This window comes from Loxodonta africana, chromosome 27, assembly GCF_030014295.1.
Source record: "Loxodonta africana isolate mLoxAfr1 chromosome 27, mLoxAfr1.hap2, whole genome shotgun sequence".
Taxonomy (NCBI): Eukaryota; Metazoa; Chordata; class Mammalia; order Proboscidea; family Elephantidae; genus Loxodonta; species Loxodonta africana.
Genome location: NC_087368.1, coordinates 10,902,912 through 10,930,261, shown reverse-complemented (window position 1 = coordinate 10,930,261; position 27,350 = coordinate 10,902,912). Strand labels below are relative to the sequence as shown.

At 40.7% G+C, this 27,350-nt stretch overlaps 1 protein-coding gene across 1 annotated transcript in view; it reads right to left on the bottom strand.

Moving 5' to 3' along the window:
* Positions 1-12,498: 12,498 nt before the first annotated feature.
* COL6A6 (collagen type VI alpha 6 chain) overlaps positions 12,499-27,350 on the bottom strand; it is a 104,522-nt gene continuing 89,670 nt past the window's right edge. The window contains exons 33-35 of the mRNA XM_023540035.2: positions 23,488-23,584; positions 16,186-16,857; positions 12,499-13,039 (exon numbers count right to left, since the gene is read on the bottom strand). Coding sequence (XP_023395803.2) covers positions 12,918-13,039; positions 16,186-16,857; positions 23,488-23,584 — 891 coding nt within the window. The 3' untranslated portion in view covers positions 12,499-12,917. The remainder of the gene's footprint in view (positions 13,040-16,185; positions 16,858-23,487; positions 23,585-27,350) is intronic.

Here is a 27,350-nt window from a genome sequence, read left to right as displayed (position 1 = left end):
AAAACACAAATGAATGCCACTCCTTCCTTTCCTCCCTCCCTCCTGGCCATCCCTCCCTCCCTCCCTCCCTCCCTCCCTCCCTCCCTCCATCCACCCATTCGTTCATCCACCTGTCTGTCCTTCCAAATGCCTACCATGGGAGGCACTGTGTTAGGCACAGTGGAGGATGTAAAGTAGAGCCCAGCCTGGCAGGCGCATGAAGAGTTTGATTATGAACAGTGAGTAACCCAGCAGTAAAAGAGCTAGAGTCAGACTCTGGAAGGCCTTGAATGCCAGGTTGAGAAACCAGGAAGTCAGAGAGGTCAGTGCTGACTCAATGTTCTAGAACGTCTAACAAAGCTTGCGTGCTCATGGAAATGTCCTGTAATCTGCACTGTCCAGCATGACAGCCACTAACCACATGTGGCTATTGAGCGCTTGAAACGTGGTTAATGAAACTGAGGAACTGAATTTTTAATTTCAGCTGATTTAAATTTAGATATCCACATGTAGCTGGTGGCTATTGTATTGGACAGCGCAGGAAGGAAATCATTTTAGACAACCTCATTTTACAGGGACTGTAGGGACTGAAAACATGTTTATATTTCAGCCCCAGCATTTAGTAGCTGTACAGCTCTGGGCAAATCAGTTAACTAGAGTGATCCTTATTTATTCAGGTATTAAATAACCCATCTTGTTGTGAACAACAACGGAGGACTCCAGCCTCTCTTGGTTACAGATGAGGAAACTGAGGTGCATAAAGGTGAAGGTTAGTGGCAGAGCTGGGCCTATAACTCAATTTTTCTGATACTAAGAGTCCAGTGTTACTTTCACTTAACTAATTCTATTCAGGACGCCACAGAGAACTACCAAGATATTTGGAGTAAGAAAGTGAAATAGAAGGCAGGAAGGCAGATGGCCTGGGGCAGGTTGGACAGTTAAGAAGGCTCGAGGAGGCTGGCACGTGGCTGGCTATTCGTAAATATTCATAGAAGGATTGGATGAGAGCCTGGTGGGTTGAGAAGGGAGAGGTTTATCAATAGTGATAAACCTCAGCGATGAGTGAATTGAAGTCAAAGGAGGATTCAAGAGAACTCCAAAATGGAAAGATGAGAAAACAGTGGCAATATTCACTATGATCCATTTCTTCATATGTGGATTTTTCTATTTTCTCCAAGGTGTAAAATCTAACCTCACTCATAAGCCAAACAACCATCAATATTCACAAAATGAGTACAGTGAAAGGCATAGGAAGAATTTAAACAAATTGTTTCTCACACACACATACACTTAAATATTCTTTTATCTTCATCTGTAAACAGAATTAAGGGTAAAAGGAGACACCAAACCAAAAAATGTTACATAGACCCCAAAGTACCCACGCATCATGTACGTCTGGACTTTTGAAACTCAAATCAAAGTTTATCTCAATTCACTTCTGCCAGTGGGATCAGGGAATGGTTTCCAAAAATACTTTTTATTTGTGTAGGTGGCTCTTGCATGTGCCCTTGTACTCATGGCTGGCCACGTAATTTGTGAAGCCTGGTGCAAAATGAAAAAGTGCTTTTTTCTTTCCTCCGCAGTCTCACTCTCCTGACCTGTCACAGAGGGTTTTTATTTGCTATTTAATATTGCTGTCCCACAGCGTGGGGATACTCACGTGGAGTATGGACCATCTCAGGGGCCTTGCCCTATGACTTGGCCGTGCAGTAGGGGCCCTCCAGCCTCCAGACCAACACCCCAGGAAGTAGAGCCAGGCATCTCTCCTCCCCACCACCCATCATCCCAATCCATGGCAAGACATTGCAACCTTGCTAGGACATGCTAGGTGCCTGGATGGAGGTGGACAAGAGGCTCACTCCCACCTAGCCACCAGCCAAACTTGCCGTGGCACCACCAATTTGAGGTGGGACAGCTGCTGACCTGCCCTGTCCCATGACTCTGGGGGGAGTGCGCCTGACCCCAAGCCTCCTTGTGTTTGTGTCTATGTCCCTGCCAAGGTGGCAGTGGTCACTGGGTGGGCAGCCTGGGAGAGAAGGATGCCAGGAGGTGGGGAGCAGTGGAAGGCGGGATCTTGAGTGAACCAAGGCCCCATCTCCCTACCCCCACCCAACCCCGCAATGATGTACTGCCCGTTGGATTTTATTTACAGAACGCAAATTCAAAGGTGAAATTATTAATAGCGACCACACAGTGTCAAAAGTCCAGGTGTGGGCCCTTCTGAACACATGGTTGGACTGAACTTGTCCCACGCCCATGAAGCTGGCCTGCTTGTAGCACCTACCACCCCCAACTCAACGAGAATGCGCAGATACCTGTTTGCCAGCTTTAATGCATCCTCCATACTGAAGGTGCCACCCTCCACAGAGTCAGAAGGCAGGGCATCGTGTCTATTTCCTCCCTCTGAGCTGCCAGACATTTGCTGCAGAGGGAGCCCTGCCCTTGACTTCAGCAAGTATTTGCTGCTGGACAGTTCCCCAGCCTCAAGTCAAAGCGAGGAGAGATTCCAGGCAGAGACTTCTCAGAGGCTCTGAGCTGGGGCTTCTGGGTTGGGAGTGCCCCTCTTCTCTGATCACCATGCAGAAATATACATACTACACAATGTAAGAAGTCACACTGTCAAAGGTGTTTGTCTGTGACTCTCAGACTGCTGCAAACTTGATTTTAGTCATTGGCCAGGTATGTTTGTGTGTTACTACAAAATGATTTCCACAAAAACACTTTCCTAACTACTTGATTTTAATTATTTTTAATTTTTAAAGATGTAATATTTATACATGCAGAAGGATATATTATATATATTTCTAGTATAGCTATAGACATATCCTGAAGTCTAATAGAAAAATAAGCACCTTGAACCCACTCTCCCCAATTTAAGTTCTAGGACACAACACCATCCCATCTCCCTGTGTGTTCCTCTCTAATCCCCTTCCCTAGCCGTCCTCTCTGAGTATTCTGAAACTTGGATTTGTAGAAAAACAAAAACAAAAAAGACACGTGGTGGCATTCATAGGCAATATGTGGTGTAGTTTAGCCTGTTTTATAAAAACTGGCTTCATACAGTTTTTTTTTTTATTGTTGTAAAAACGCATTTGCCAGGACAGCATTTTTTTACATGTGCAATTCAATGGCACCAATTACACTAATCATGTTGAGTATATAGTCTTTGGAGACTTGCTTTTTTTCACTCTTTTTTTTCTGTAAGAGAGTTCAATGTCGTTGCATGTACTTTAGTTTGTTAATTCAGCTAGTGTCTTTTATTCCTTTGTGTGTGTATTACCACAATGTAGTCATCTATTCTGTTGATAGACATTTGGGGTTTTTCCAATTTTTTTTGCTATTATGAATGATGCTACTGTGGACTTTTTTTTTTAATATACTTGCAAAATATTTATTGATTGCTGACTGGATGGAGGCAGTCATTTTAATAATACTGGGTATGCGGTTTGGGGGCTTTAACGCATGGGGCCACAGCATCAAGGTTTCAGTAGTCCACTGTGAGGTGCCACTTAACCCTTCCTATTTGTCTACTTGAGAACAGGCAAAATTGGTTTGCTAAATGGAGAAGTAATGGGGTAATCATCCCTTTCTCTAATTAGGTCTTTTTTTTCTTTTTAATTAAGGTATTTTACTGTGTTTTCAGTGAAAGTTATGGACATTCTTGTACATATCTTTGGGGCCCATGTGCAAGAGTTTCTTCTCTAGGACATATAGCTAGGATGGGAACTTCTCGATCATAGGATATGCATATTTCAGTTCTAGTAGATATTGCCAAAAAGTTTTCCAAAGTGGTTGTAACAACAACAACAAAAAATCCCAAACCCATGTCCATCGAGTTGATTCCAACTCTTAACAACCCTATAGGACAGAGTAAAGCTGCCCCATAGGATTTCCAAGGATCACCTGGTGGATTCAAACTGCCAACCTTTTAAAGGTTAGCAACCTGAGCTCTTAACCACTGCACCACCAGGGCTCCCAAGTGGCTTTGACAGTGGTTAAGCACTCAGCTGTTCCCAGCAGTTTGAGTCCACCAACTGCTCCTTGAAAACCGTATGGGGCAGTTCTACTCCATCCTACAGGGTCGCTATGAGTCAGAATCAAGTTGACGGTAGGCACCACGTTTTCTAAGAGTATATAAGAATTCCCGTTGCTCCACATCTTTGAGACATTTGGCACTGTCAAGCATCTTAACTTTTGCTAATCTGCTGGGTATAAATGGTATCTGGTGAATTTTCCTAATTACTAATGAAGTTGGGCTTTTCCATAGGTTTACTGGCACACTTCTGTGAAATGCCTGCTCACGTCTTTTATTATTAAATTTTTTTGGTAATAAAATTATTTATAGTATTCTTACTATCTTTTTGATTCCTGGTCTATTCTTTTTATTTCCCCAATATTGTTTCTTTAGATCTTTTCTTTTTCCCTCGCTGTAGTTGCAATTTGTCTATTTTAATTAAAAAAAAAACGTTCACCTTTGTTTACACTCTTGTATGTTAATTAAAACTGTTCTATTAAGTTCTACTCTTATTATCTTCTTTGGGTATATTATGTTTTTTTCTTACCTAACATTTTAAGTACTCCTAGCGACCCTATAGGACAGAGTAGAACTGCCCCATAGGGTTTCCAAGGAGTGCCTGGCGGATTTGAACTGCCAACCCTTTGGTTAGCAGCTGTAGCACTTAGCCACTACGCCACCAGGGGTCTCTATGAGTCAGAATTGACTCGATGGCGCTGCGTTTGGTTTTTGGGTTTTGGTAACATTTTAAGTGCAATGTTCAGCTCGTTAGCTTTTAGGGTTTTAAAAAAATTCCTAATATAAGAATTAAGACTAAAAACATTCCTAAATGAAGACTTTTGGTGCATCCCATAAGTTTTGACAGGTAGCATTTCCATTATTTTACAGTTCTAAATACTTTTCAGTTTTTATGATGATACTTTTGTCCAATTAATTATTTAGAAAAAGATTTTTAATTTTGAAATGTACGGGCTTTAAAACAGTTGTTAATGATTTCTAACAATTGCATTGTGGTCAGATAACGTGCTGTGTATGCCACCAGTTTTCAGACTTGTCGACGCTTGTTTTGTAAATTAAAAACTGTGCAATGAACACCTGTAAGCTCTCCACCTTGATTCAACAGTAGTTAACATTCTGTATGTTCTTTAGAAGGATGGCTAATTTTTCTGTGCAGCGTTAGAGGTATGAGTATTAAATCAAGATTGTTATTTATTTAAACTTTTTTTATCTTTACTAATTTTCTTGTCTGCTTGACCTATCAATATTCAAACTGGTGTATTGAACCCTCTCACAGCAATGATAACTCAGGGGCAATTTCTCCTTGTAGGTTTTCCGTTTTCACTTTTTATATTTTAAAGCTATTCTATTACCCTCTGATAAATTTAGAATTGTTATATTTTCCTCACAAATTTAACACTTTGTACTCATGTACTGACCCTCTTTATATCTAAAAAAACGACTTTTTTAAAATGCCTTTGTTAAAATAGACTTTATTTGATATTAATATATCCGTCGCGGTCAAGTCGATTCTGACTGACAGAGACCTCAGAGGGTTTTCAAGGCTGTGAAACCGCATGGGAGCAGACTGCCACATCTTCCTTATGTGGAGCTGCTAGTGGTTTCGAACCTCCACCCTTTCAGTTAGCAGTTGATTACTTTAACCACTGCACCACCAGGGCTCCTAATTAGCTGTCCCAGTTTTCTTTTTTCTAACTTTTTTAAATATTTGCCTGGTATATCTTTTCCATCACTTTACTTTCAGCCTCCCCATTTCCTAATGTTGTGGGCATGTCTCTTGAAAACATTTAATATTGGATTTTGTTTTCTTTTTAAAATCAACTCCATCAACCTCTGATTGTAACTGGCATGTTTAATATATGTATTTTTATTGTGATTATCAATATATTTAAATGATTTGATTCTGTGTCTTATTTTTTGCCTTCTATTTGTTGTTCTATATATTTTTCCTTTCTTGCCTTTTTATTTAAAAATAGTTATTATGTTGTTTGTTTTTATTTCATTTTCCCTTTTGGTAGTTAGCTACTTTATATTTTTCTTTTTAATGTGTGCCCTTGAAATTTCTAATGCATTCATTGTTGTTGTTGTTAGGTGCCATCGAGTTGGTTCCAACTCATAGCGACCCTATGCACAGCAGAACAAAACACTGCCTGGTCCTGAGCCATCCTTAGAATCGTTGTTACGCTTGAGCTCATTGCTGCAGCCACTGTGTCAGTCCACCTTGTTGCGGGTCTTCCTCTTTTCTGCTGACCCTGTACTCTGCCAAACATGATGTCCTTCTCCCGGGACTGATCTCTCCTGACAACATGTCCAAAGTATATAAGACGCAGTCTCGCCATCCCTGCTTCTAAGGAGCATTCTGGTTGTACTTCTTCTAAGACAGATTTGTTCGTTCTTTTGGCAGCCCATGGTATATTCAATATTCTTCGCCAACACCACAATTCAAAGGCATCAATTCTTCTTCAGTCTTCCTTATTCATTGTCCAGCTTTCACGTGCATATGATATGATCGAAAATACCATGGCTTGGGTCAGGCACACCTTAGTCTTCAAGGTGACATCTTTGCTCTTCAACACTTTAAAGAGGTCCCTTGCAGCAGATTTACCCAATGCAATGCGTCGTTTGATCTCTTGACTGCTGCTTCCATGGCTGTTGATTGTGGATCCAAGTAAAATGAAATCCTTGACAACTTTGATCTTTTCTCTCTTTATCATGATGTTGCTCATTGGTCCATTTGTGAGGATTTTTGTTTTCTTTATGTTGAGGTGCAATCCATAGTGAAGGCTGTGGTGTTTGATCTTCATTAGTAAGTGCTTCAAGTCCTCTTCACTTTCAGCAAGCAAGGTTGTGTCATCTGCATAACGCAGGTTGTTGATGATTCTTCCTCCAATCCTGTTGCCCCGTTCTTCTTCATATAGTCCAGCTTCTCGGATTATTTGCTCAGCATACAGATTGAATAGGTATGGTGAAAGAATACAACCCTGATGCACACCTCTCCTGACCTTAAACCAATCAGTATCCCCTTGTTCTGTCTGAACAACTGCCTCTTGATCTATATAAAGATTCCTCATGAGCACAATTAAGTGTTCTGGAATTCCCATTCTTCGCAATGTTATCCATAATTTGTTATGATCCACACAGTTGAATGCCTTTGCATAGCCGATAAAACACAGGTCAACATCCTTCTGGTATTCTCTGCTTTCAGCCATATCTGACATCAAAAGTGATATCCCTGGTTCCATGTCCTCTTCTAAAACCAGCCTGAATTTCTGGAAGTTCCCTGTCGATATATTGCTGCAGCCGTTTTTGAATGATCTTCAGCAAAATTTTGCTTGTGTATGATATTAATAATATTGTTCTATGATTTCCACATTTGGTTAGATTACCTTTCTTGGGAATAGGCATAAGTATTTTTAAGCAAATAACAAGCACCTTCTATATTTGTTTGCCAGCCACTCCTTCCCCCGTGCCACGCAAGGCATTTTCATAAGTGCCGCTATGCCAATTTTTTTTTACATATTGCTGTAAAAAATTAGCATAGAACGCTTACGGAAAAAAAATACCTTGGGAGGGGAGGGAGCAGTTGGCAAACAAATGTAGAAGGCACGTGTTATTTACGTAAAATATGGCAATTCATGATGCTCAGCATCTTTTATTTATTTGTTGTGCTTTTGATGAACGTTTATAGAGCAAATTAGTTTCTCATTAGGCAATTAATACACATATTGTTTTGTGGCATTGGTTGCCAACCCCACGACATGTCAACACTTTCCTCTTCTCCACTTCGGGCTCCCCATTTCCATTCGTCCTCCTTTCCTGTCCCTTTCTGCCTTCTCATCCTTGCCCCTGGGTTGGTGTGTCCATTTAATCTCATATATATGGTTGAGCGACATGTATTATTGCTTGTTTTATGGGCCTGTCTAATCTTTGGCTGAAGGGCGAACCTCAGGAGTAACTTCAGTACTGAGTTAAAAGGGTGTCCGGGTGTCATAATCTCGGGGTTTCTCCAGTCTCTGTCAGACCAGTAAGTCTGGTCTTTTCTTGTTGAGTGAAAATTTTGTTACATTTTTCTTCAGTTCTGTCTGGGACCTGGTATCAGAACAGTTGGTGGTGGTAGCTGGGTACCATCTAGTTGTGCTGGACTAAGTCTGGTGGAGGCTGTGGTACTTGTGGCCTATTAGTCCATTGGACTTATCTTTCCCTTGTGTTTTTGGTTTTTTCCATTCTCCCTTGCTCCAGATGGGGTGGGACCAGTGGAGTATTTTAGATGGCTGCTCACAAGCTTTTAAGACCCCAGACGTTACTCACCAAAATAGAATGGAGAACATTTTCTTTATAAACTATTTTATGCCAACTGATCTAGATGTGTCCGAGACCATAGTCTTTGTCAAGCATCTTTTAATGTGGGTATTGGCCATTTATGTATCTTCTTTGGAGAAATGCTTACTCAAGTACTTTGCCCATTTTTTAATTGGGTTGATTTTTTTGTTGTTGTTGACTTGTAGGAGTTCTTTATATATCTGAATATTAAGCCCTTATTAGATGCATGATTTCCAAATATTTTCTCCCATTCCATAGGTTGTCTTTTCACTTTCTTGATAATGCCCTTTGATAAACAAGAGTTTTTAACTTTGATGAAGTCCAGTATATCTATTTTTTCTTTTGTTGCTCATGCTTTTTGTGTGGTATCTTGAAGTCCATTGCCAAATACAAGGTCCCGAAGATTTCTCACTCTTTCCTTCTAATAGTTTTATGATTTTAGCTCTTATATCTAGGCCATTGATGCATTTCAAGTTAATTTTCACATACGATGTGAGGTATGGGTCCAAATCTATTCTTCTGCATGTGGAAATCTAGTAACCTCAGCATCATTTGTTGAAGAAACTATTCTTTTTCCATTAAGTGAATGAGGCACCCTTGTCAAAAATCAGTTGGTTTTATTTCTGTTTTGTCAATTCTATTCCATTGGTCTCTACATCTATCCTTACACCAGTACCACATTGTTTTGATTACTGTAGCTTTGTAGTATGTCTTGAAATCGGGATGAGTATGCCTACTTTGTTCTTCTTTTTCAAGATTGCTTTGGCTATTCAGGGCCCCTTGCAGTTCCATATGAATTTGAGGACCAGCTTTTCCATTTCTGCAAAAAGCATTGTTGGAATTTTGATAGGGATTGTGTTGACTTTGTTAATGGTATTAAGTCTTTCAGTCCATAAACATGGAACATCTTTCCATTTAAGTCTTCTTTAATTTTTGTCAATAATGTTTTCTAGTTTTCAGTGAACAAGTCTTTCTCCTCTCTGCTTAAATTTATTTGTAGGTATTTTATTCATTTAGATGCTGTTATAAATAGAACTGCTTTCTTAGTTTCCTTTTCAGATTATTCATTGCTTGTGTATAGAAACACAACTGATTTTTGTGTGTTGATCTTGTACCTTCCAACTTTACTAAATTCAATTATTAACTCTAGTAGCTTTCTTGTGGATTCTTTGGGATTTTCTATATATATAGGATCATGTCATCTGTGAATAGAGATAGTTTTACTTCTTCCTTTCCCATTTGGATGCCTTTTATTTATTTTTCTTGCGTAGTTGCTCTGCCTAGAACTTCCAGCACAATGCTGAATAGCAGTGGTGAAAGCAGACATCCTTGTCTTATTCCTGATCTTAGGGGAAAAGCTTTCAGTCTTTCTCCATTGAGTGTGATATTCTAAAACAAAAACCAAACTTGGTGCCAAAGAATTGATTCTGGCTCATGATGACCTTTGTGTTTCAGAGCAGAACCGTGCTCCGTAAGGTTTTCTAGGCTGTGAGTTTTCAGAAGCAGTAGCTGTGGGTTTTTTTGTAAATACTCTTTATCATACTGAAGAATTTTTCTTCTATTCCTAATTTGCTGAGTGTTTTTTTTTTTTTTTTTTATCTTGAAAGGGTGTTGGATTTTGTCAAATATCATTTCTGTATCAAATGAGATAACCATGTGTTTTTTTCCCCCTACATTCTATTAAAGTGCTGTATTACTTTGATTGATTTTCTTATGTTGAACCACTTTTGCATTCCTGGGATAAATCACACTTGGTCATGGTGTATAATCCTCGTAATATGCTGTTGGGTACAGTGTTATAGTATTTTGATGAGGATTTTTGCATCTACATTTATAAGGGATATTGGTCTGTAATGTTCTTGTGGTGTCTTTATCTGGCTTTGGTATTAGGTAATGCTGGCCTCATAGAATGACTTAGAAAGTATTCTCCTGTTTTTTCAAAGAGTTTGAGAAAGAATGGTGTTAATTTTCTTTAAATGTTTGGTAGACCTTACCAATGAAGTCATCTGATCCTGGACTTTCCTCTGTTTGAAGGGGGAGGTGGTTGTTCAATGTCTTTTCTCATGTTTATATAATTAATCAGAAATATTTTATCAACATTTATACTCTTGGTACAATGGTTTTCTTCCAAAACTACCAAGTGACAGATGTTTTCTTTCCATAGCTTTGTGAACAAGTACAGCTTTTTTGTAACACCACAAATTAGATGTTACTGTTATTTAAAAAGACATTTGTTTAGATTTACCTAAATATTTACAAATTTTACTATTCATTCTTGCTTAGTGCACCTCAGCTTCCTTCTGTGGTCTTTTCATTTCCCTTCAAGTGTTTACTTCAGACGATTTTTTTAAGTAAAAGTCTTCTCAGGCTGAAATATTATTTTTGTTATCATTCATTTGGTTTGTCTTTGTTTTACCATTATTTTGAAAAGCAGTTTTTCTGAGTACACCATTTTAAGTTGATAAAATTTTTCTTCCACCACTTTGAAGGCACTCACTAGCTTTGTGGTTTCCAGTGTTGCTATTAGGAGTTCAATTACCAGTCTAGTTATAGTTTCTTTGTAAATGATCTGCTTTTTCTTTTTGGCTGCCCTCTTTGTCTTGGTGTTCTACATTTCCCTACACTATGTATAACTTGCTTTCTATTATTTATCCTGCCTGTTATATCTTGTGCCTTCTTCATCTGTGAACTCATGTCTTTTATAAGTTCTGGAAAATTATCATCCCTTTATCTCTTTGAATAATGCCTCTCACTCATTATTTCTATTTTATCTTTCTAGAATCTGATTGGCTATAGGCCAGACATTTTTGTTCTGTTCTGTCTCTAAACCTCTCATATTTATCATCTATGCATTTTGAATAATTTCCTCAGCTTTATTTTCCACTTCACTATGTTCCTCTCAGATGTGTCTATTATTCTGTTTAACCCATCTAGTAAGTTTTCCCAAGTTAATTTTTAATCCGAAAATTGTTAAATTCACAGGAAATTGGAAAGAACAGAAGAACCATTATCTGTATATCTTTCACCTAGATTCTCAACTGTTTTCATCTTGCTACTTTCTATCTACACACACACGTATATACGCACCTCTATATATATACGTGTGTGTGTAGATAGAAAGTATACGTATATATACATATATAGAGGTGCGTATATACGTGTGTGTGTAGATAGAAAGTAGCAAGATGAAAACAGTTGAGAATCTAGGTGAAAGATATACAGATACAGATAAAAATTTTTTTTTTTTTATCTATACATGTACATATATACGCACACACACACACTGTCCTACTTCCCTTTAGGAAAACCAATTGAAAGTAGGCTGCAGCCATCATACATGTTATTTTTAAAACTTCAGCATGCCTCTCTCAGGAACAAGGACATTTCTCTTATACAACCGTGTTACTATTACTACACATAAGAAAATCAACGTAACTGCAGTATCATCCAACTTAGCATTCACACTCAAATTTCCCCAACTGTCCCCCAAATGCCATTTTTTTCAGGTCTTTTCTTCTGCTTTAAAATCTAATCAAGCTTCACATAATTACATCTGGAATATATGTCTCTTTAGTCTCTCCCATTCTACAAGAGAACTCCACATCTCTCTGTTCATGACATTGAAACCTGTGAAGACCATAGGACAGTTGTTTTGAAGAACATTTCACATTCTGGAATTGTCCAACTGTTTCCTCCTTAGTAGACTTGGGTCAAACATTTCCAACACAAACCTTACGTAGGTGATGTTCTCCTCCACTGCATCGCATCGGAGGGAACATAAAACCAGAGCTGGGTCAAAGTGGGTACTGCCAGACCACACCATGTAAAGGCACATTTTCCTCTTCGTAGTTAATAAGTAATATATTAGCAGGGTTTTGAGGCTATATAATAGCCTGTTCCCAATCTTCACCCAATGGTTTTAGCATCCTTTTAATGACCCTTGCCTGGTTCTGTTATTACACTAGGGATTAAAAATTGGTGATTTTCTGATTCTACATTTATTAGCTATCATTATTCTATAAAGAAGAACTTTTCCTCTCCTTTCCCTTTTTTGGGCATCCCTACAGACTTGTGGATTTTAAAAATTCAGTGTGTTATTCAATCTATTACTATCATTAGTCTTTCTGATGTTCCAATTGTCTACAATTAGGCCAGTAGGAGTTCTTTCAAGATAGCTCCTTTGATCTTTTGACAAGACATGTAAATTTTACTCCTTTTTTCTTTCTGGCAAAAGTTGTTCTAGGCTCACATTGTGCTTTCTCTGCTACAGCCTAGAAGTGCATATTTCTCCGGGAAGTCCTGGTTCCTTTTGGTGGGAAATGGTATTTAGAAACCAAGATCTGATCATTAGGTGTGCTCATTGTCACTAGGCTGTCCCACTGGGTGTTTTATTTCAACAATTAGCTTTTCAATTTTAAAAAGTTCTGTTTGGCTGTTTTTCAGACCAACCTGTTCATTCTGAGTATCTTTTGTTCCCTCACGTTGTAAAGTAACATCACGTAGCACGAGATTCTGCCTGAATAGAATGGAAGAGGAGAAGGGGGGAAAGAAAGAAGGAAAAGAGGCGAAGGAGACAAGGGCACGTTCATTTATCAACACCAAGCAAATAATACCTTCGCAGCGGCTGTAGAGGCTGCTTTGGGTCTGCAGGGCTGAGTTTATTGCACTTTGTTTTGAAGCCTATTGGTGGATATTTATTGACTGCACCTAGGAAGAGAGAAGTCTGCGGTGAGTCTCTTATTCACAAATGTTAACATCCTGCAAATCTGCTCCATATGCCAAGTATCACTTCACTGTTCTCAACATCCATCAGAGAAAGATGCCAACTTTGGTGGCCATATGAAATAAAGGCAGATTTCCCTGGGGGAATCTCTAGATCTGAGATTAGAAAACACATCTCTGCTGAATTTAGAGGCAGAGAATTCAATTAACTTTCCAATAAGATGCCCTGAGCTGCAAAAAGCAGTCAAACATTAGAGATCAGAGCCAGTCCTAAGGTTCCAACCTCTAATTGCTGTGAACTAATCTGAAGTTATTTTTTTATTTGCTCCTTTGCAATATCAAAATGCAAAGGAAAAGGATATTCCATTTATGGTCTTTGTATCGCTAACAACAGTCACGACAGAGCCACCTTGGGTTTAATTCATTAATGGCTCATTTCATTTGGAAGTGTAAGAGATTAACATGGTCCACATAAATTAATTTTTCAAAATAATGTCACAGGCCTCTTCCTATACCATTTAAAATTTTGATATCCATTTTTAATAGGAAACCTTAAGAACTGTGTTATATATTTCCTTGGAGCATTAAATTGATCAGACTTGTTAAACACCCTTCAATCTCTTCCTGGTGACTCAGAGCCATCCTAAGTAGCAAGTTTGCTCTGGGCTGTGATACAGCACTGTCACGGGAGCTGCTGCAGTAGGCGGAGCTGTGTGCTTCAAGTGAACGGCCGAAAGCCGTGATGCTTTCCTTTGCAGGCATCAGGCTGTTTGTCAGCAGTTTTGTTTCTTGTAGGAAATGTGTTGATTCTGACGTGGACTGTGCTTGCTAAACTGTTACAGCAGTGTGCTAAATAAGAGTCACAACAACTTAGACAGGAAGTCAGAATATAATTCCCAGGAGGCCAGTGACCGTGTCTGTTTTGGTCACTCTTCGACACCCAGTACCTGGGAGAGTTAGTGGCTCAGAGTAGGTGCCTCATAAATACATGTTAATGTTGAATGGGTGCGTGTGTGTGCGCCTGCTATTGAACCAAGTGTGTAGGCTTTAATATGATTATGCCAAAGCCTTTTTTGATTTCTTGCACTTTCATGGTTATGTTTTAAAGATTGGAGATTTCCTGATACCTAAGTTCTAGAAAAGTGGTGTTTAACTGCATCATGGTTATAGTTTTCAAAACACTTTTATGTATCCCTCACTTACCCCGTATAATTTTATTTCAAGTCTCTTCCTGTAGTTGGACTAATTACTGTGAAATACCGTTATGAATGTGGGACAACCAGTGAAGGAAATTCCATCTTAAAGTTCCTTCCAATTTCTTGCCACATAGGGTCGCTATGAGTCGGATTCGACTCGACGGTACTGGGTTTGGTTTTGGCTTAAGGAGTGTTTCTTCACAAGTTTTTCAGAGTCTTGGGAGGTGTTCTTTTGTTTTACCCTTGCAAATGCCTCTGGTTACTTCCTTCAGAATGTCCCCCAGCCCCCCTTTTTTTCCTTCTTTTTTGGTAACTCCTCGTTCTGGTTCCTGTTCAAGAATCAACCAAAACCAAACCCATGGCCATCAAGTTGATTCTGACTCATAGCGACCCTATAGACCTGCCCACCAGGGTTTCCAAGGCTGTGATCTTTACAGAACCAGACTGCTACATCTTTCTTTTGAGGAGCAGCTTGTGGGTTTGAACCGCTGACCTTTTGGTTAGCAAACGAGCATTTTAACCACTGCACCAACAGGGCTCCTTATTCTAGAATATATCCACCTAAATTTCATTCTGGAAATTTCAGCATTTCTCAAACCTTAATGTGCCTATGAATCACCTGGGAATCTGGTTAAAATGCAGATTCTGGTTCAGAACGTCTGGGGTGGGGCCTGAGATTCTGCATTTCTAACCAGCTCCCAGATGATGCTGATACGGCTGGCCCTATGCTCAGATTCTGAGAAGCAGTGGACTAGAAGACACAAGGTCAGCCCCATCAGCAATCTCCCAGGGCTCCTCAGACCTCACCCTGCAAACTGAATAATCTGCGTCTGCATCCTTCATTGATCTCGCCCTGTAATGTCAGCAGCAGTTCAAGACACAATCAGGACCTACTTGTGCTGTCCTGGGTGCTCTGTTCCCTGTGTGCCTATATTTCTTTATCTGAATGTCAAGAGTTCATTCACCACGAAAATGTTCAGAAATCCTATTATTGTTGTTGTTAGGTTTCGAAGAGTCAATTCCGACTCATAGCGACCCCATCTGACAGAGTAGAACTGCCCCATAGAGTTTCCTAGGCTGTAATTTTTAGGGAGACAGATCGCCAAGTCTCTCTCCCTCAGAGCTGCTGGGTAGATTGGAATCACCAACCTTTCAGTTAGCCGCCAAGAGCTTAACTGTTTGCCCCACTGTTTGCCCCAGTAGGGCTCTTTTCAGAAATCCTACTGAGTGCTTTTCAACTTCAGAGTCATAGCAGAACAGGGCTTCTTTTTATGCACCCTGTTGCATCCAAAGTGGATTACATACTTCCAAGGCGAACTCAACCCAAGAAATGAAAGCCCATGTTTTTTTTATATGGGCACAAATTACGCTAACTACTGGCATCATAGAAAGTCATTAACGAGACTGAGAAAGTTTTGCAAGTCTGTATCTTTCATTCTGACAGGTAAAATGGTATCCGCTAATACTTCAAACTCTGCCTTCAGGACTTGGAAAAGCCAAGCCAAGGATTGTTTATTTTAATTTTTCTTTGACTCTCTCTTTTGGTGTGTTAACTGATGAAACTTTCCATTGAAGGGCAGTGAGCTATTGTTACATGGCAGGGTTTTGTACTCTGTAGCTCCAGCCCAGAGTGTGACCTCACAAACCCAGACTGCACTGCTGCATGTAGACAGATGAGTGAACAGCTGCTTGTTATGATTGTCTCTCTGTGGGAACCAGAGGCATAAAAAAGATGAGCCAGAAAATTAAATGCTTAGGAAACAGAGCCTCTCCCCTCCCCAACTGTCCATCATTACATATTTTCCTTTTTGACCCTGTGGCACCCTTGAAAACAGAGGAAAAGTTTCCAAGAATCCAGCTGAGCTCATCAACCTGTCTTTTGGGAATACCAAGTCTACTCTTAATGTGCAGAAAAGTACAGATTTTATGACTTACGCCTGAGCGAGTTTATAAAGGACTTCACAAACTTCACACCGTATCTGTGGTCAGGTTTATGAATTCGGCCAAGCTGGACCAAGTGGTGATCCAAAGGGTAGCTGGCTAGATCCTCCAGTTCCTTGTCATTCCAAGCAGGACCAAGGGAAAACACAAACAGGGCATAGCCCTGGCATTTGGCTCGCAAGGATTCCTTCTTTAAGGTTTCCTTGTCCAAGTGGCTAGTTTCTCCAACGGATACCACAAATATGACTTTGTTTCTTCTCAGGTTGGGTGTATGTAAAAAGACATTGTCTAGAGTCCACTGTAAGGCGTGACCAATGAAACGGTCTCCATTTAGTTGTTGAACTGACTCTTCCAGGTGCCTCTTCATGAGGCGTTTACTGTTGTAGGTGGTAAGGTTGAACTCAGTTCTCACGGGACTCTTCTGAGTGTTAGGTATGAAGTCAGGGGGAGCGTGGCTCAACAGGGCTACTCGGTCTCCAGTGATGGAGGTCATGGGTTCAGGAGTAATTTCAAAGTGATCTAACAGTGCTTCCATGAAGGCTCTTATGTCTTCAAAGTCGGCACTTCCCACATTCCGAGAACCATCCAGAAGGAAAGCTGCATCCACGTAAGACTGCACAGGGGGTGGTCTGGCTTGACTGCAAGAAGGATCCGGTTTGCATACATCTGCTAACCAAAAGTCACTTGGGGTTACTAAGTAGAAATGGACAGAAAATGAAAGATAGCATCTCATGTATTTGGCATTTGAGAACTGCATAGCCTTTGATGTTAAAATAGTTGCTAAATGACTTTAATATCAACAAGACTTCCTAGCACATGGTTTGCACCTATATTCAAAAAGCACTGACATTATACCCAGCCTGAGTCTTATACTTACACTAAAAATCAGGCTGTTTTCAACATCAATTTCATCTCAGCTGAATTTTAAGCTTACAAAGATTTAAATGGACAGTGTATCTCACCCACACACGAATATACTGTATCACAACATAAAAGCTAATAATTTCTCTAGATTGACAATACACGTGTTAAACCAATGGCTCTTATCTTTATGCTCCCATTGTTCTACCCTGAAAAGGTAAACTGTTTAAAAAGTGAGAGTGAAAAATAGCAACACGTCTTTTATTTCAATTTAAAGGTGTGTTTATAGCTCAATGTCCATGTATGCTCCTTAATGACAAAGCTACCACTCATCTTTGTATCTCCAGAGTGCTTACTAGTTGAAAGCTCAATACTTGTCTGCTAAAGAAATGAATATAAATATCACCTATTAATTGACTCTCAGAAAAGACGAGGTCATTCTTATAAATATGCAAATCACATTTAACTAAGGAATGTGTAGCAATAAAAACAGAGAGGGGATTGTATTGAATCCGACCACAATGAATATTCACAGGAGGTCACCTGATCCATCCTTCTTGTTTTACAGAAGAAACTGAAGCCAAGAGAGGAAAGCATTCTGCCAAAGGACACACCAGTACTTCTAGAAGTTTCTAAGATGAAGTCATGTTCTATTGTTAGAGGTAAGCCATGCGATGTAGCAGTGGAGAGGCCCCTTGGCCTGGCGGCCAGGATGCCTGGGTTCTGGCCTTGTCTCATTAACACTGTGTGCCCCTAGTCAAGCCCCTTGTTCTGTACAATTCCTCTGTAGGAAATAGAATAATATGTGTGTGCACAGCCGGTACTTAGATATGGCCATGAACCACCAATAAAAGCTACTGGATAAAAGATTAATGAGCAGAATGCAGATCCTAGGGAATCTAGCAGACTTCCTAACTTCAGTCTTGCTCACAGACTCACTACGATGTGGCTCTGAACAGGTAATGCTTCCTTACTGACATTCAGTAAAATGTCATGACCATGTATAATGGTCAGATGACAGCGCAGTAGTCAGCTGTGTGCATGGCAGTTTCTAAAATCAGAGACAGCAGGTCGCCCATTTGTTCAGTTTTGTGGGTTTTTTAACTGCGGGGAATGACAGCCAAAATAGCGTCCATTATATGCCTCAGAGACTAAACAAGTGTTTGAGCCAAAATCCATCCCCAGTCACACATGTGCAATTTCTGACTGCACGACATGTCAGCACACTGTTGTAATTGATATGTTTGAGGGTGCAAGTGAGAACACATAAGGTGGGATGTGTCTCCCCATAGCCTGGTAGGTGCTGTAACTGCTGTGAAGACTGCCAGTGCTGAAACCCACCCTGTGCAATGGGGGGCGGTTGATTAGGAAAACGGAGGGGGTTATTAGAATTGCCCCCTCTCTGTGAAGTCACTAAAATGGCAAGAATTAGCATCCCGCTAATTAAAAAAAAAAAAAAAAATTTTTTTTTTTTTAATATACATGGGGAAGGAGGGGAATTCAGCTTTTTCTTTTAGACCAAATGGGGAGTTTCAGGGAGCAGAAAAATGGACCCTCCATTAACTCGCAAAGTGCGGGCAGTGTAGACCTTGCTTTCTTGGGTTTAACCTGGCTGTGTGCTCCTAAGTAAATTATTTTTTCTCTTCAAGCCTCATTTTCTTTATCTGTAAAATGGTGCTAATAATAGTCCAAATGTTTTAGGGTGATTGAATGAAATATTCAAAGTAATAAGAACAGAGCTTGGACCATACTAAACACAGTAGTTTAAGTATTAACTATCATCACCACTGATATTATATAAGTAAGTAGCCAAGTACATGGCCTACAGTAAACACTTGATAACCGTCAGCCATTACACCTACCAGTAACCTCAGGGGCTTCCACTCTCTTCACGATTATTACCAGGACCAGTTGCCATCATGTCAGTTCTGACGTATGGAAAGCCAATGTGTATCACAGTAGAACTGTGCTCCAGAGGGTTTTCAGTGGCTAATTTTTTGGCAGTAGATAGCCAGACCTTTTCTTCTGAGGCTCCTCCGGGTGGACTCAAACCTCCAAACTTTCAGTTAGCAGCTGAACATATCAACTGTTTGTGCCACCCGGGGACTCCTCACTGTTATTAAAACCCACTACCATTGAGTTGATTCTGACTCATAGTGATCCCATTGGGTTTCAAATGCTGTAAATCTCTGCAAAAGCAGGCTGCCACATCTTTCTTCCGTGGAGCCGCTGGTGGTTTCCAACCGCTGACCTATCAGCAGTTAGCAGTTGATTGCTTTAACCACGGTGCCACCAGGGCTCCGTTGATAATTATTAGAATGCTCGAACAGAAGATTACAGTCCAGTTTTCTAGCTAGATGCTATTTAAAACACAACAATAGACACAGCCAGGTGAAACCCAAGAAGGCACACCTTTTTGAGGCCTAACATTTGGCAATTTATGAAGCTTTTTTTTCAATGAGAAATGCATGAGTATCTGCTAGTTTTCATTTCTACTGTACTAAAAAAATATCCCCAAGCAGATAGGAAGGTAATGAATTTCTAGAAAGCATTTCTTTGAGGTTGTGAACATTTGAGGTTTGAAAAACACATAAATACACTGAATTTTTATGCAAATAATGTGCACGTTATGTTTTGGCAACTGCGCAACCCCTTCACGCATTATTTTCCTAGGTGTGCTATGCACGTTAGGGTATTTTAACGTAAATAACACACGCCTTCTATGTTTGTTTGCCAACCATGCCCTCCCCCCACAAGGTATTTTCTTCTTTTTTTCTCTTTTTTTATTGTGCTTTAAGTGAAAGTTTACAATTCAAGTCAGTTTCTCATACAAAAAGTTATACACACATTTTTATGTGACCCTAGTTGCTCTCCATATAATATGGCAGCACACTTCTTCTCTCCACCCGGTATTTCCTGTGTCCATTCAACTAGCTCCTGTCCCCCTCTGCCTTCTCATCTTGCCTCCAGACAGGAGCTGCCCACCTAGTCTCATGTGTCTACTTGAGCTAAGAAGCACACTCCTCACCAGTATCATTTTATGTCTTATAGTCCAGTCTAATCTTTGTCTGAAGAGTTACCTTTGGGAATGGTTTTAGTTTTGAGCTAACAGAGTCTGGGGGCCATGCCCTCTGGGGTCCCTCCAGCCTCAGTCAGAACATTAAGCCTGGTCTTTTTGCAGAATTTGAGTTCTGCATCCCACTGTTCTCCTGCTCCATCAGGGATTCTCTGTTGTATTCCCTGTCAGGGCAGTCATCGGTTGTAGCCAGGCACCATCTAGTTCTTCTGGTCTCAGGCTGATGTAGTCTCTGGTTTATGTGGTCTTTTCTGTCTCTTGGGCTCTGATTTTCCTTGTGTCTTTGGTGTTCTTCATTCTCCTTTTCTCCAGGTGGGTTGAGACCAATTGATGCATCTTAGATGGCTGCTTGCTAGCTTTTAAGACCCTAGACACCACTCACCAAAGTGGGATGCAGAATGTTTTCTTAATATAGCTTATTATGCCAGTTCACCTAGATATCCCCTGAAACCATGGTCCCCAAACCCCTGCCCCTGCTACTCTGTCCCTCAAAGTGTTTGATTGTATTCAGGAAACTTCTTAGCTTTTGGCTTCATCCAGTTATGCTGACTTCCCCTGTACTGTGTGTTGACCTTCCCTTCACCTAAAATAATTCTTGTCTACTATCTAATCAGTGAATACCCCTCTCCCTCCCTCCCAACCTCATAACCATCAAAGGATGTTTTCTTCTGCGTTTAAACCTTTTCTTGAGTTCTTATAATATTGGTCTCATATGATATTTGTCCTTTTGCAACTGATTAATTTTAGTCAGTATAATGCCTTCCCCAGATTCATCCATGTTATGAGATGTTTCATGAATTCATTGTTGTTCTTTATCGTTAAGTAGTATTCCATTATGTGAATATGCCATAATTTGATTATCTATTCATGCATTGATCACCACATTCATGTACGTCTTTTTGCTATTGTAAACAGTACTGCAATGAATGTAGGTGTGCATATATCTATTCATGTGAGGGCTCTTATTTCATTAGGATATATTCCAAGGACCAAGATTGCTGGATCATATGGTAGTTCTATTTCTAGCTTTTTAAGGAAGCACCAAATTGATTTCCAAATTGGTTGTACTATTTCACATTCCCACCAGCAGTGTATAAGTGTTCCAGTCTTTCCACAGTCTCTCCAACATTTATTATTTTGTGTTTTTTGGATTAATGCCAGCCTGTTTTTTTTGGGGGGGGGCGAGATGGAATCTCATTGTAGTTTTGATCGGCATTTCTCTCACGGCTAATGATCGTGAATATTTCCTCATGTATCTGTTAGCTGCCTGAATGTTTTCTTTGGTGAAGTGCCTGTTCATATCCTTTGCTCATTTTTTAATTGGGTTGTCTTTTTGTTGTTGAAGTTTTACAGTATTTTGTAGATTTTAGAGATTAGATGCTGCCTGGATTTGTCGTAGCCAAAATTTTTTTCCCAGTCTGTGGGTTGTCGTTTTACTCTTTTGGTGAAGTCTTTAGATGAACATAAGTGTTTGATTTTTAGGAGCTCCAAGCTGTCTAGTTTCTCTTCTGATGTTTGTGCATTGTTAGTAATGTTCTCACGTGGCATTTTTGTAATCGTACTATGCTAATTTTTTGGATTGTATTTTAGATGAAAGTTTACAGAACAAACTAGTTTCTCATTAAACAGTTAGTACACATATTGTCTTATGACATTGGTTAGCAACCCCATGGCATGTCAACACTCTCCCTTCTCAACCTTGGGTTCCCTATTACCTGCTTTCCTGTCCCCTCCTGCCTTCTAGTCCTTGCCCCCAGGCTGTTGTGCACCTTTAGTCTCGTTTTATTTTATGGGCCTATCTAATCTTTGTCTGAAGGGTGAGCATCAGGAGTGACTTCATTACCGAGCTAAAAGGGTGTCCTGGGGCCATACTCTTGGGGTTTCTCCAGTCTCTGTCAGGCCAATAAGTCTGGTTTTTCTTGTGAGTTATAATTTTGTTCTACATTTTTCTTCAGTTCTGTCTGGGACCCTGTACCGTGATCCGTATCAGAGTAGTCAGTGGTGGTAGCCAGGCACCACCTAGTTGCACTGGACTCAGTCTGGTGGAGGCTGTGGTAGATGTGGTCCATTAGTCCTTTGGACTAATCTTTCCCTTGTATCATTAGTTTTCTTCATTCTTCCTTGCTCCCAAAAGGGTGAGACCAGTGGAGTATATTAGATGGCTGCTTACAGGCTTTTAAGACCCCAGATGCTACTCACCAAAGTAGAATGCAGAACATTTTCTTTATAAACTATGTTATGCCAATCGAGCTAGATGTTCCCAGAGACCATGGTCCTCAGTTTTGTCCCTTGGGGAGTTTGGATGTGTCTATGGAACTTCTATGACCTGCCATGTATAAGTTGTGCTGGCTTCCCCAGTATTGTGTACTGTCTTACCCTTCACCAAAGTTACCACTTATCTATTGTCTACTTAGTGTTTTTCCATCCACATCTCTCCTTTCCCTCATAATCATCAAAGATTGTTTCTTTTTGTGTGTAAGCCTTTTCATGAGCATTTACAGTAGTGGTCTCATACAATATTTGTCCTTTTGTAATTGACTTATTTCACTCAGCATAATGCCCTCCAGATTCACCCATGTTATGAGATGCTTCACAGATTCATCATTGTTCTTTATAGTTGGTTAGTACTCCACTGTGTGAATGTACCATAACTTGTTTAGCCATTCATCTGTTGATGGGCATCTAGGTTGTCTTCATCATTTTGCTGCTGTGAACAAGGCTGCAATGAACATGGGTGTGCATATGTCTATTTGTGTGATGACTCTTATTTCTCTAGGATATACTCCTAGGAGTAGGATTGCTGGAGCATATGGTATTTCTATTTATAGCTTTCTAAGGAAGTGCCATATCATTTTCCAAAATGTTTGTATCATTTTGCATTCCCACCAACAGTGCATTATCCTAATTTTTTATAGCAACACATAAAAAAATTGGCATAGCAGTTGGCAAACGAATGTAGAAGGCAAGCATTATTTGTATAAAATTCGGTACATGTATGAGCACTTAATTTACGTGGACACATTATTTGCAAAAATACGGTACTTTACAACAGCATGAAAAACTTGGCATTGAGACAGGCTAAACTTTTCTGAAAATTGTTACTGTTTCCTGGAGCTGCACTCAGTAGAGAAGCCTGGAAAGCAGCCTTCCTGCTGCAATATGTATAGGAGGAGACTCTGCTCGCTGAGCTAAGAGATTCCATCTGTGGAAGACACAGTGTGATGGGGTGAGCCCAGAGCCCCAGGGAAGTCCTCCTGGGGCCACTCACATCCCTGCTGCCAAGTTCCAGCTGCTCCTGCCAACTGTGACTCAGTGCACTAACAGGCCTGACTAGTTGATGCTTTCTCTGTGGGTCTTACCATAGCAGAAAGTGCACCGCTGGAGACTTTCTAGTGCTGGCATGTAGTCAGCCCCCGATGGAATCGTTATTATTTGGAATGTGCCAGTATCGTCGATCTGCAAGGAGCAGAAGCAAGAGAAAGAACAGCTTAGTGGGTGGGGCTGCAAAAACTTCCCAGGATTGCTCAGGGAACTGAGATCTGGAGAGGTCAAGGCTGCTTCTTCTAAGAAGGTCATGGTTGCTGCAGCACGTCAGGGAGGCTAAGAACACTGCCTGGGTTTAACCTCGATATTCCCTTTAGCTATATGACCAGGTACTTCACCTCTCTGTTTCCTCATCTGTAAAATAGGGATAATAAGCAATCAAAGCCTGTTGCCATCAAGTCGATTCCAACTCACGGTGACTGACCCCATGTGTAGAGTAGAACTGCTCCATAGGGTTTTCTTGGCTGTAATCTTTATAGAAGCAGGTTTCCAGGCCTTCCACAGTGCCGCTGGGTGGGCTCAAACTGCTAACTTTAGATTGATAGTTAAGGGAAAACCATTTGCACCACCAAGGGACCTGCTGGGATGATAACATTACTACCTAATAGGGCTATTGTGCGCATTAAATGAGTTCATAATTGTAAAGCACTTACTGGCACAGGGTGAGCGCCACGTGGGTAACTGAAGACCACCTGGCAGTTTACAAAGCACATTAATGTCTATTATCTCAACCCAACAGTGATAGTTCTGTTTACCGCCCACACTTTACAGATGAGGAAACGGGCACTCAGAAAAAGGTTAAGGGTCTGATCAAAAGACAGTGGACACTGAAGTCATTTAAAGAAGAGGATCCCCCAGGTCCCAGACAACCGTGTGAAATTTATAACCATCCTTTCAGTTCCCACTGTAAACCAAACATTGAAGGTGGCTTTGAAATGGACACCTAGATCCATGTCCAGGCGCCATTCCTCTCTAAACAACTCCCTACTCAATCCAATTTGGTCCACTGTTAGTAACCTGCCTAGGAGATTTGAGGGTAGAGAGCTGGGAGAACTGAAGGAGGCCCCAAGTAATCAAGAATAGTTAACTTGGCAGTTAACTGACTTAAAGATAATTGATAGTTGAAGAAAAATTGCAGGTATGGCCTTATCTAATGCCTAAGGGATAGGTCAGATGACATTTTAGTTTTTCTCTGTGAATCCTACTGTCTTAAGCTAATGACCCCCCTCTTTCTCTGGGAATTTCCCTTCCCATACTTCACCCATAGAGGTAGGACTCTGGCAGCCACGTTTGTATGGGACGACTCCAGCTCTCTGACCAGAGCTGACGGAACCAGGGAGGAACATTTGAGCCAATCAGATCCACTCTCTCGGGAATCTGCAGCTGGGGTCCTGAGGGTGTTGAGCCTATCCGTGTTAGCGACAAGAACGAATATAGCTGTGTTGTTGATGCTAGGTGCCATAGAGTTGGCCCCGACTCATGGCATTCCCATGCACAGTGCATGAAATGCTGCCCAGTCTTATGCCATCCCCATGATTGGTTTCAGACTGGACTGTTGTGATCCATAGGGTTTTTATTGGCTGATTTTCAGAAGAAGATCACCAGGCCTTTCTTCCTAATCTGTTTTAGTCTGGAAGCTCCTGTAAAACCTCTTTGTCATCATAGTAACATGCAAGCCTCCACTGACAGATGGGTGGTGATTGTGCTTGAGGTGTATCAGCTAGGAATTGAATCCCGGTTTCCTGCACGGAAGGAGAGAATTCTACCACTGGATCACTAATATCCCTAATAGAGCTGTAGGCTGGATGTATTGCATCTTGTGGAGTGAGGGTAAAGGAAAATGGGAGGGAGGAAGAAAGAGAGAGAGAGAGAAAGAGAGAGAGAGGAGGAGGTTGAGGAGAAGGAGGAGGGAGAGAAGGAAGTAGGGGGAGGGAAGGAGAAGGGAGAGGAATAAAGCAGATAAGAGTGAAGTGGAAATGAAAGATGGAGAGAGTCCTGGAGACTCCAGGCTTTTCCTGAGGCTCATCTCTGTTTCTGCCCCATCTTTTACTCTTCTGTGTATAGAGATGGAGAAATCTGTGCCCACGAGAATTCCTCTCTGGGAGACCATTGTGCTTGCCTTCATAAGCCACCTGGGTTAGAGGGGATCCTCTGAGGGGAGATGTGATCACTGAAGGTTCTAGCTAAATCTCTAGGTACAAGTATATGTACGGAAGAAACGATAGTCCCAAGGAGAGACTGGGAGGGAAGAAGCAGAAGGTAGCAAAGGTGAGCACTGTGTAGTATAAAAGGGTACAGAAGACCCTGTGATGGGCAGGGCAGTGCAGAAGAAGAGGGTGCAGTGACATGAATGGGGACTTTCTGTGGTGGAATGCAGTGCTCTGCAGGGTGGGGCCCCTCTTGTGACCCACAGACCTTTAGTAGAGTCTGCATATCACTGGTTCATGGTGCAAATGAATCTCTGAAGAAATGGTGGATTCTGTGTCAATGGGGTTAAGGCAGAGGCTGCTCCCCTGGACCTGAGATCAGAGGACACCTGGGTTATATCCGGATCCTTATAATAAATTCCACTTATTACGTGTACATGGGTGTACTTAAATTGGTTTTGGTGATCTGTAAACAAAGTCTTGACTAATAAACCAGCAGAAACAATTAGTCCTTATTGTTAATAGCTTTTAATAGGTATCTCCGTGCAATGTTTCAAGTGAATCAAGCCTTCATGCCATCTGGATGATGACTGGTGACTGGAAACGAAACCCAGTACCAGTCCAGAGGACATGGGTCGGACCACCTGGAAGGGGCAAAGAGCTTTCTTATTGCCAACAACCAGGATCCAGGGGGAAAAAAAAAAGCCACACAGAACATTTGAGCTAGAAAAAATCTCAGAAACCATGTAATCCAATTCCGTGATTTTACAGATGAGGAAAGTGAGTCCCAGAGGGGGTGGAATACGTAGGGCTCTACATTTAAGGTTTGCTCTCCCCAACCGAGGCCTAAGTTCCATCTTCTGTGTGAGCAGAAGATTGTAGTTTTGAATCAGTGAGTCCTAAGTCAGTTTAGAGCAATGTCTCTCAAGATGTGGTCCAGGGACTGCTGCTATTTGTCACCTAATCTTGTGTTCTGCGTGGCTATAATATGACAACTTCCATATTCCTGGTGGTTGCATTCTTTAATAATTTAGGCTTCATATTCAATCATGCAACATCATGTTGGTGTCAACCTAAAGCAGTGCCGTCCTTCTCATCGGTTCTAGTGAGTTGCTTTACTGGGGAGAGTGCACAGCGGGCCTTTGCCCCCACCATCCTCACCAAGGAAATCTCTCAATCAGTCGGTAAAGTTTGGAAGATGTTGTTTTAGAGATCACCTATCCTACCCCATATCACCGCAGCAACTATAGTTAGTACATCACGGAAAAATGCCGTAAGCTGAATGTGGGCTGGGGGTTCAAATAAAAGGGTCCTTTTGTTCACTTCTCCTGTTACTCACTTTCCTGTGCATTCAAAGAAGCACCAGCTTGGATGCAAGTTCAACTATAAAGTCCACAGACGGGCTGTATGGGGTGTTCAGCAAATGGTTCTGGATGACACCCTCTTTTTTCCTCTCTAAACATCAAGTGGTTAACATTAGAAAAAAAAAAAACAAAAACAAAGGGCTCCCTAAATTGGTGTACTCAAGGAAAAATAACATCAATATTATGGATAATTTCTTCAGACAACTATTACACTTAGACAATTGTCTTTAGACAAGTCTATATTTAAAAAAGAAATACTTTTAAAAAGATTGCTAACATTTCCCATTGAAAAATGTTCCCCAATTCAGTGGTGTCTCCAATCACTAGAATTATTTATAAAATCAAACACTATACTTCTTAATGTTTTTCTCAGCTGCAATGCCAAAC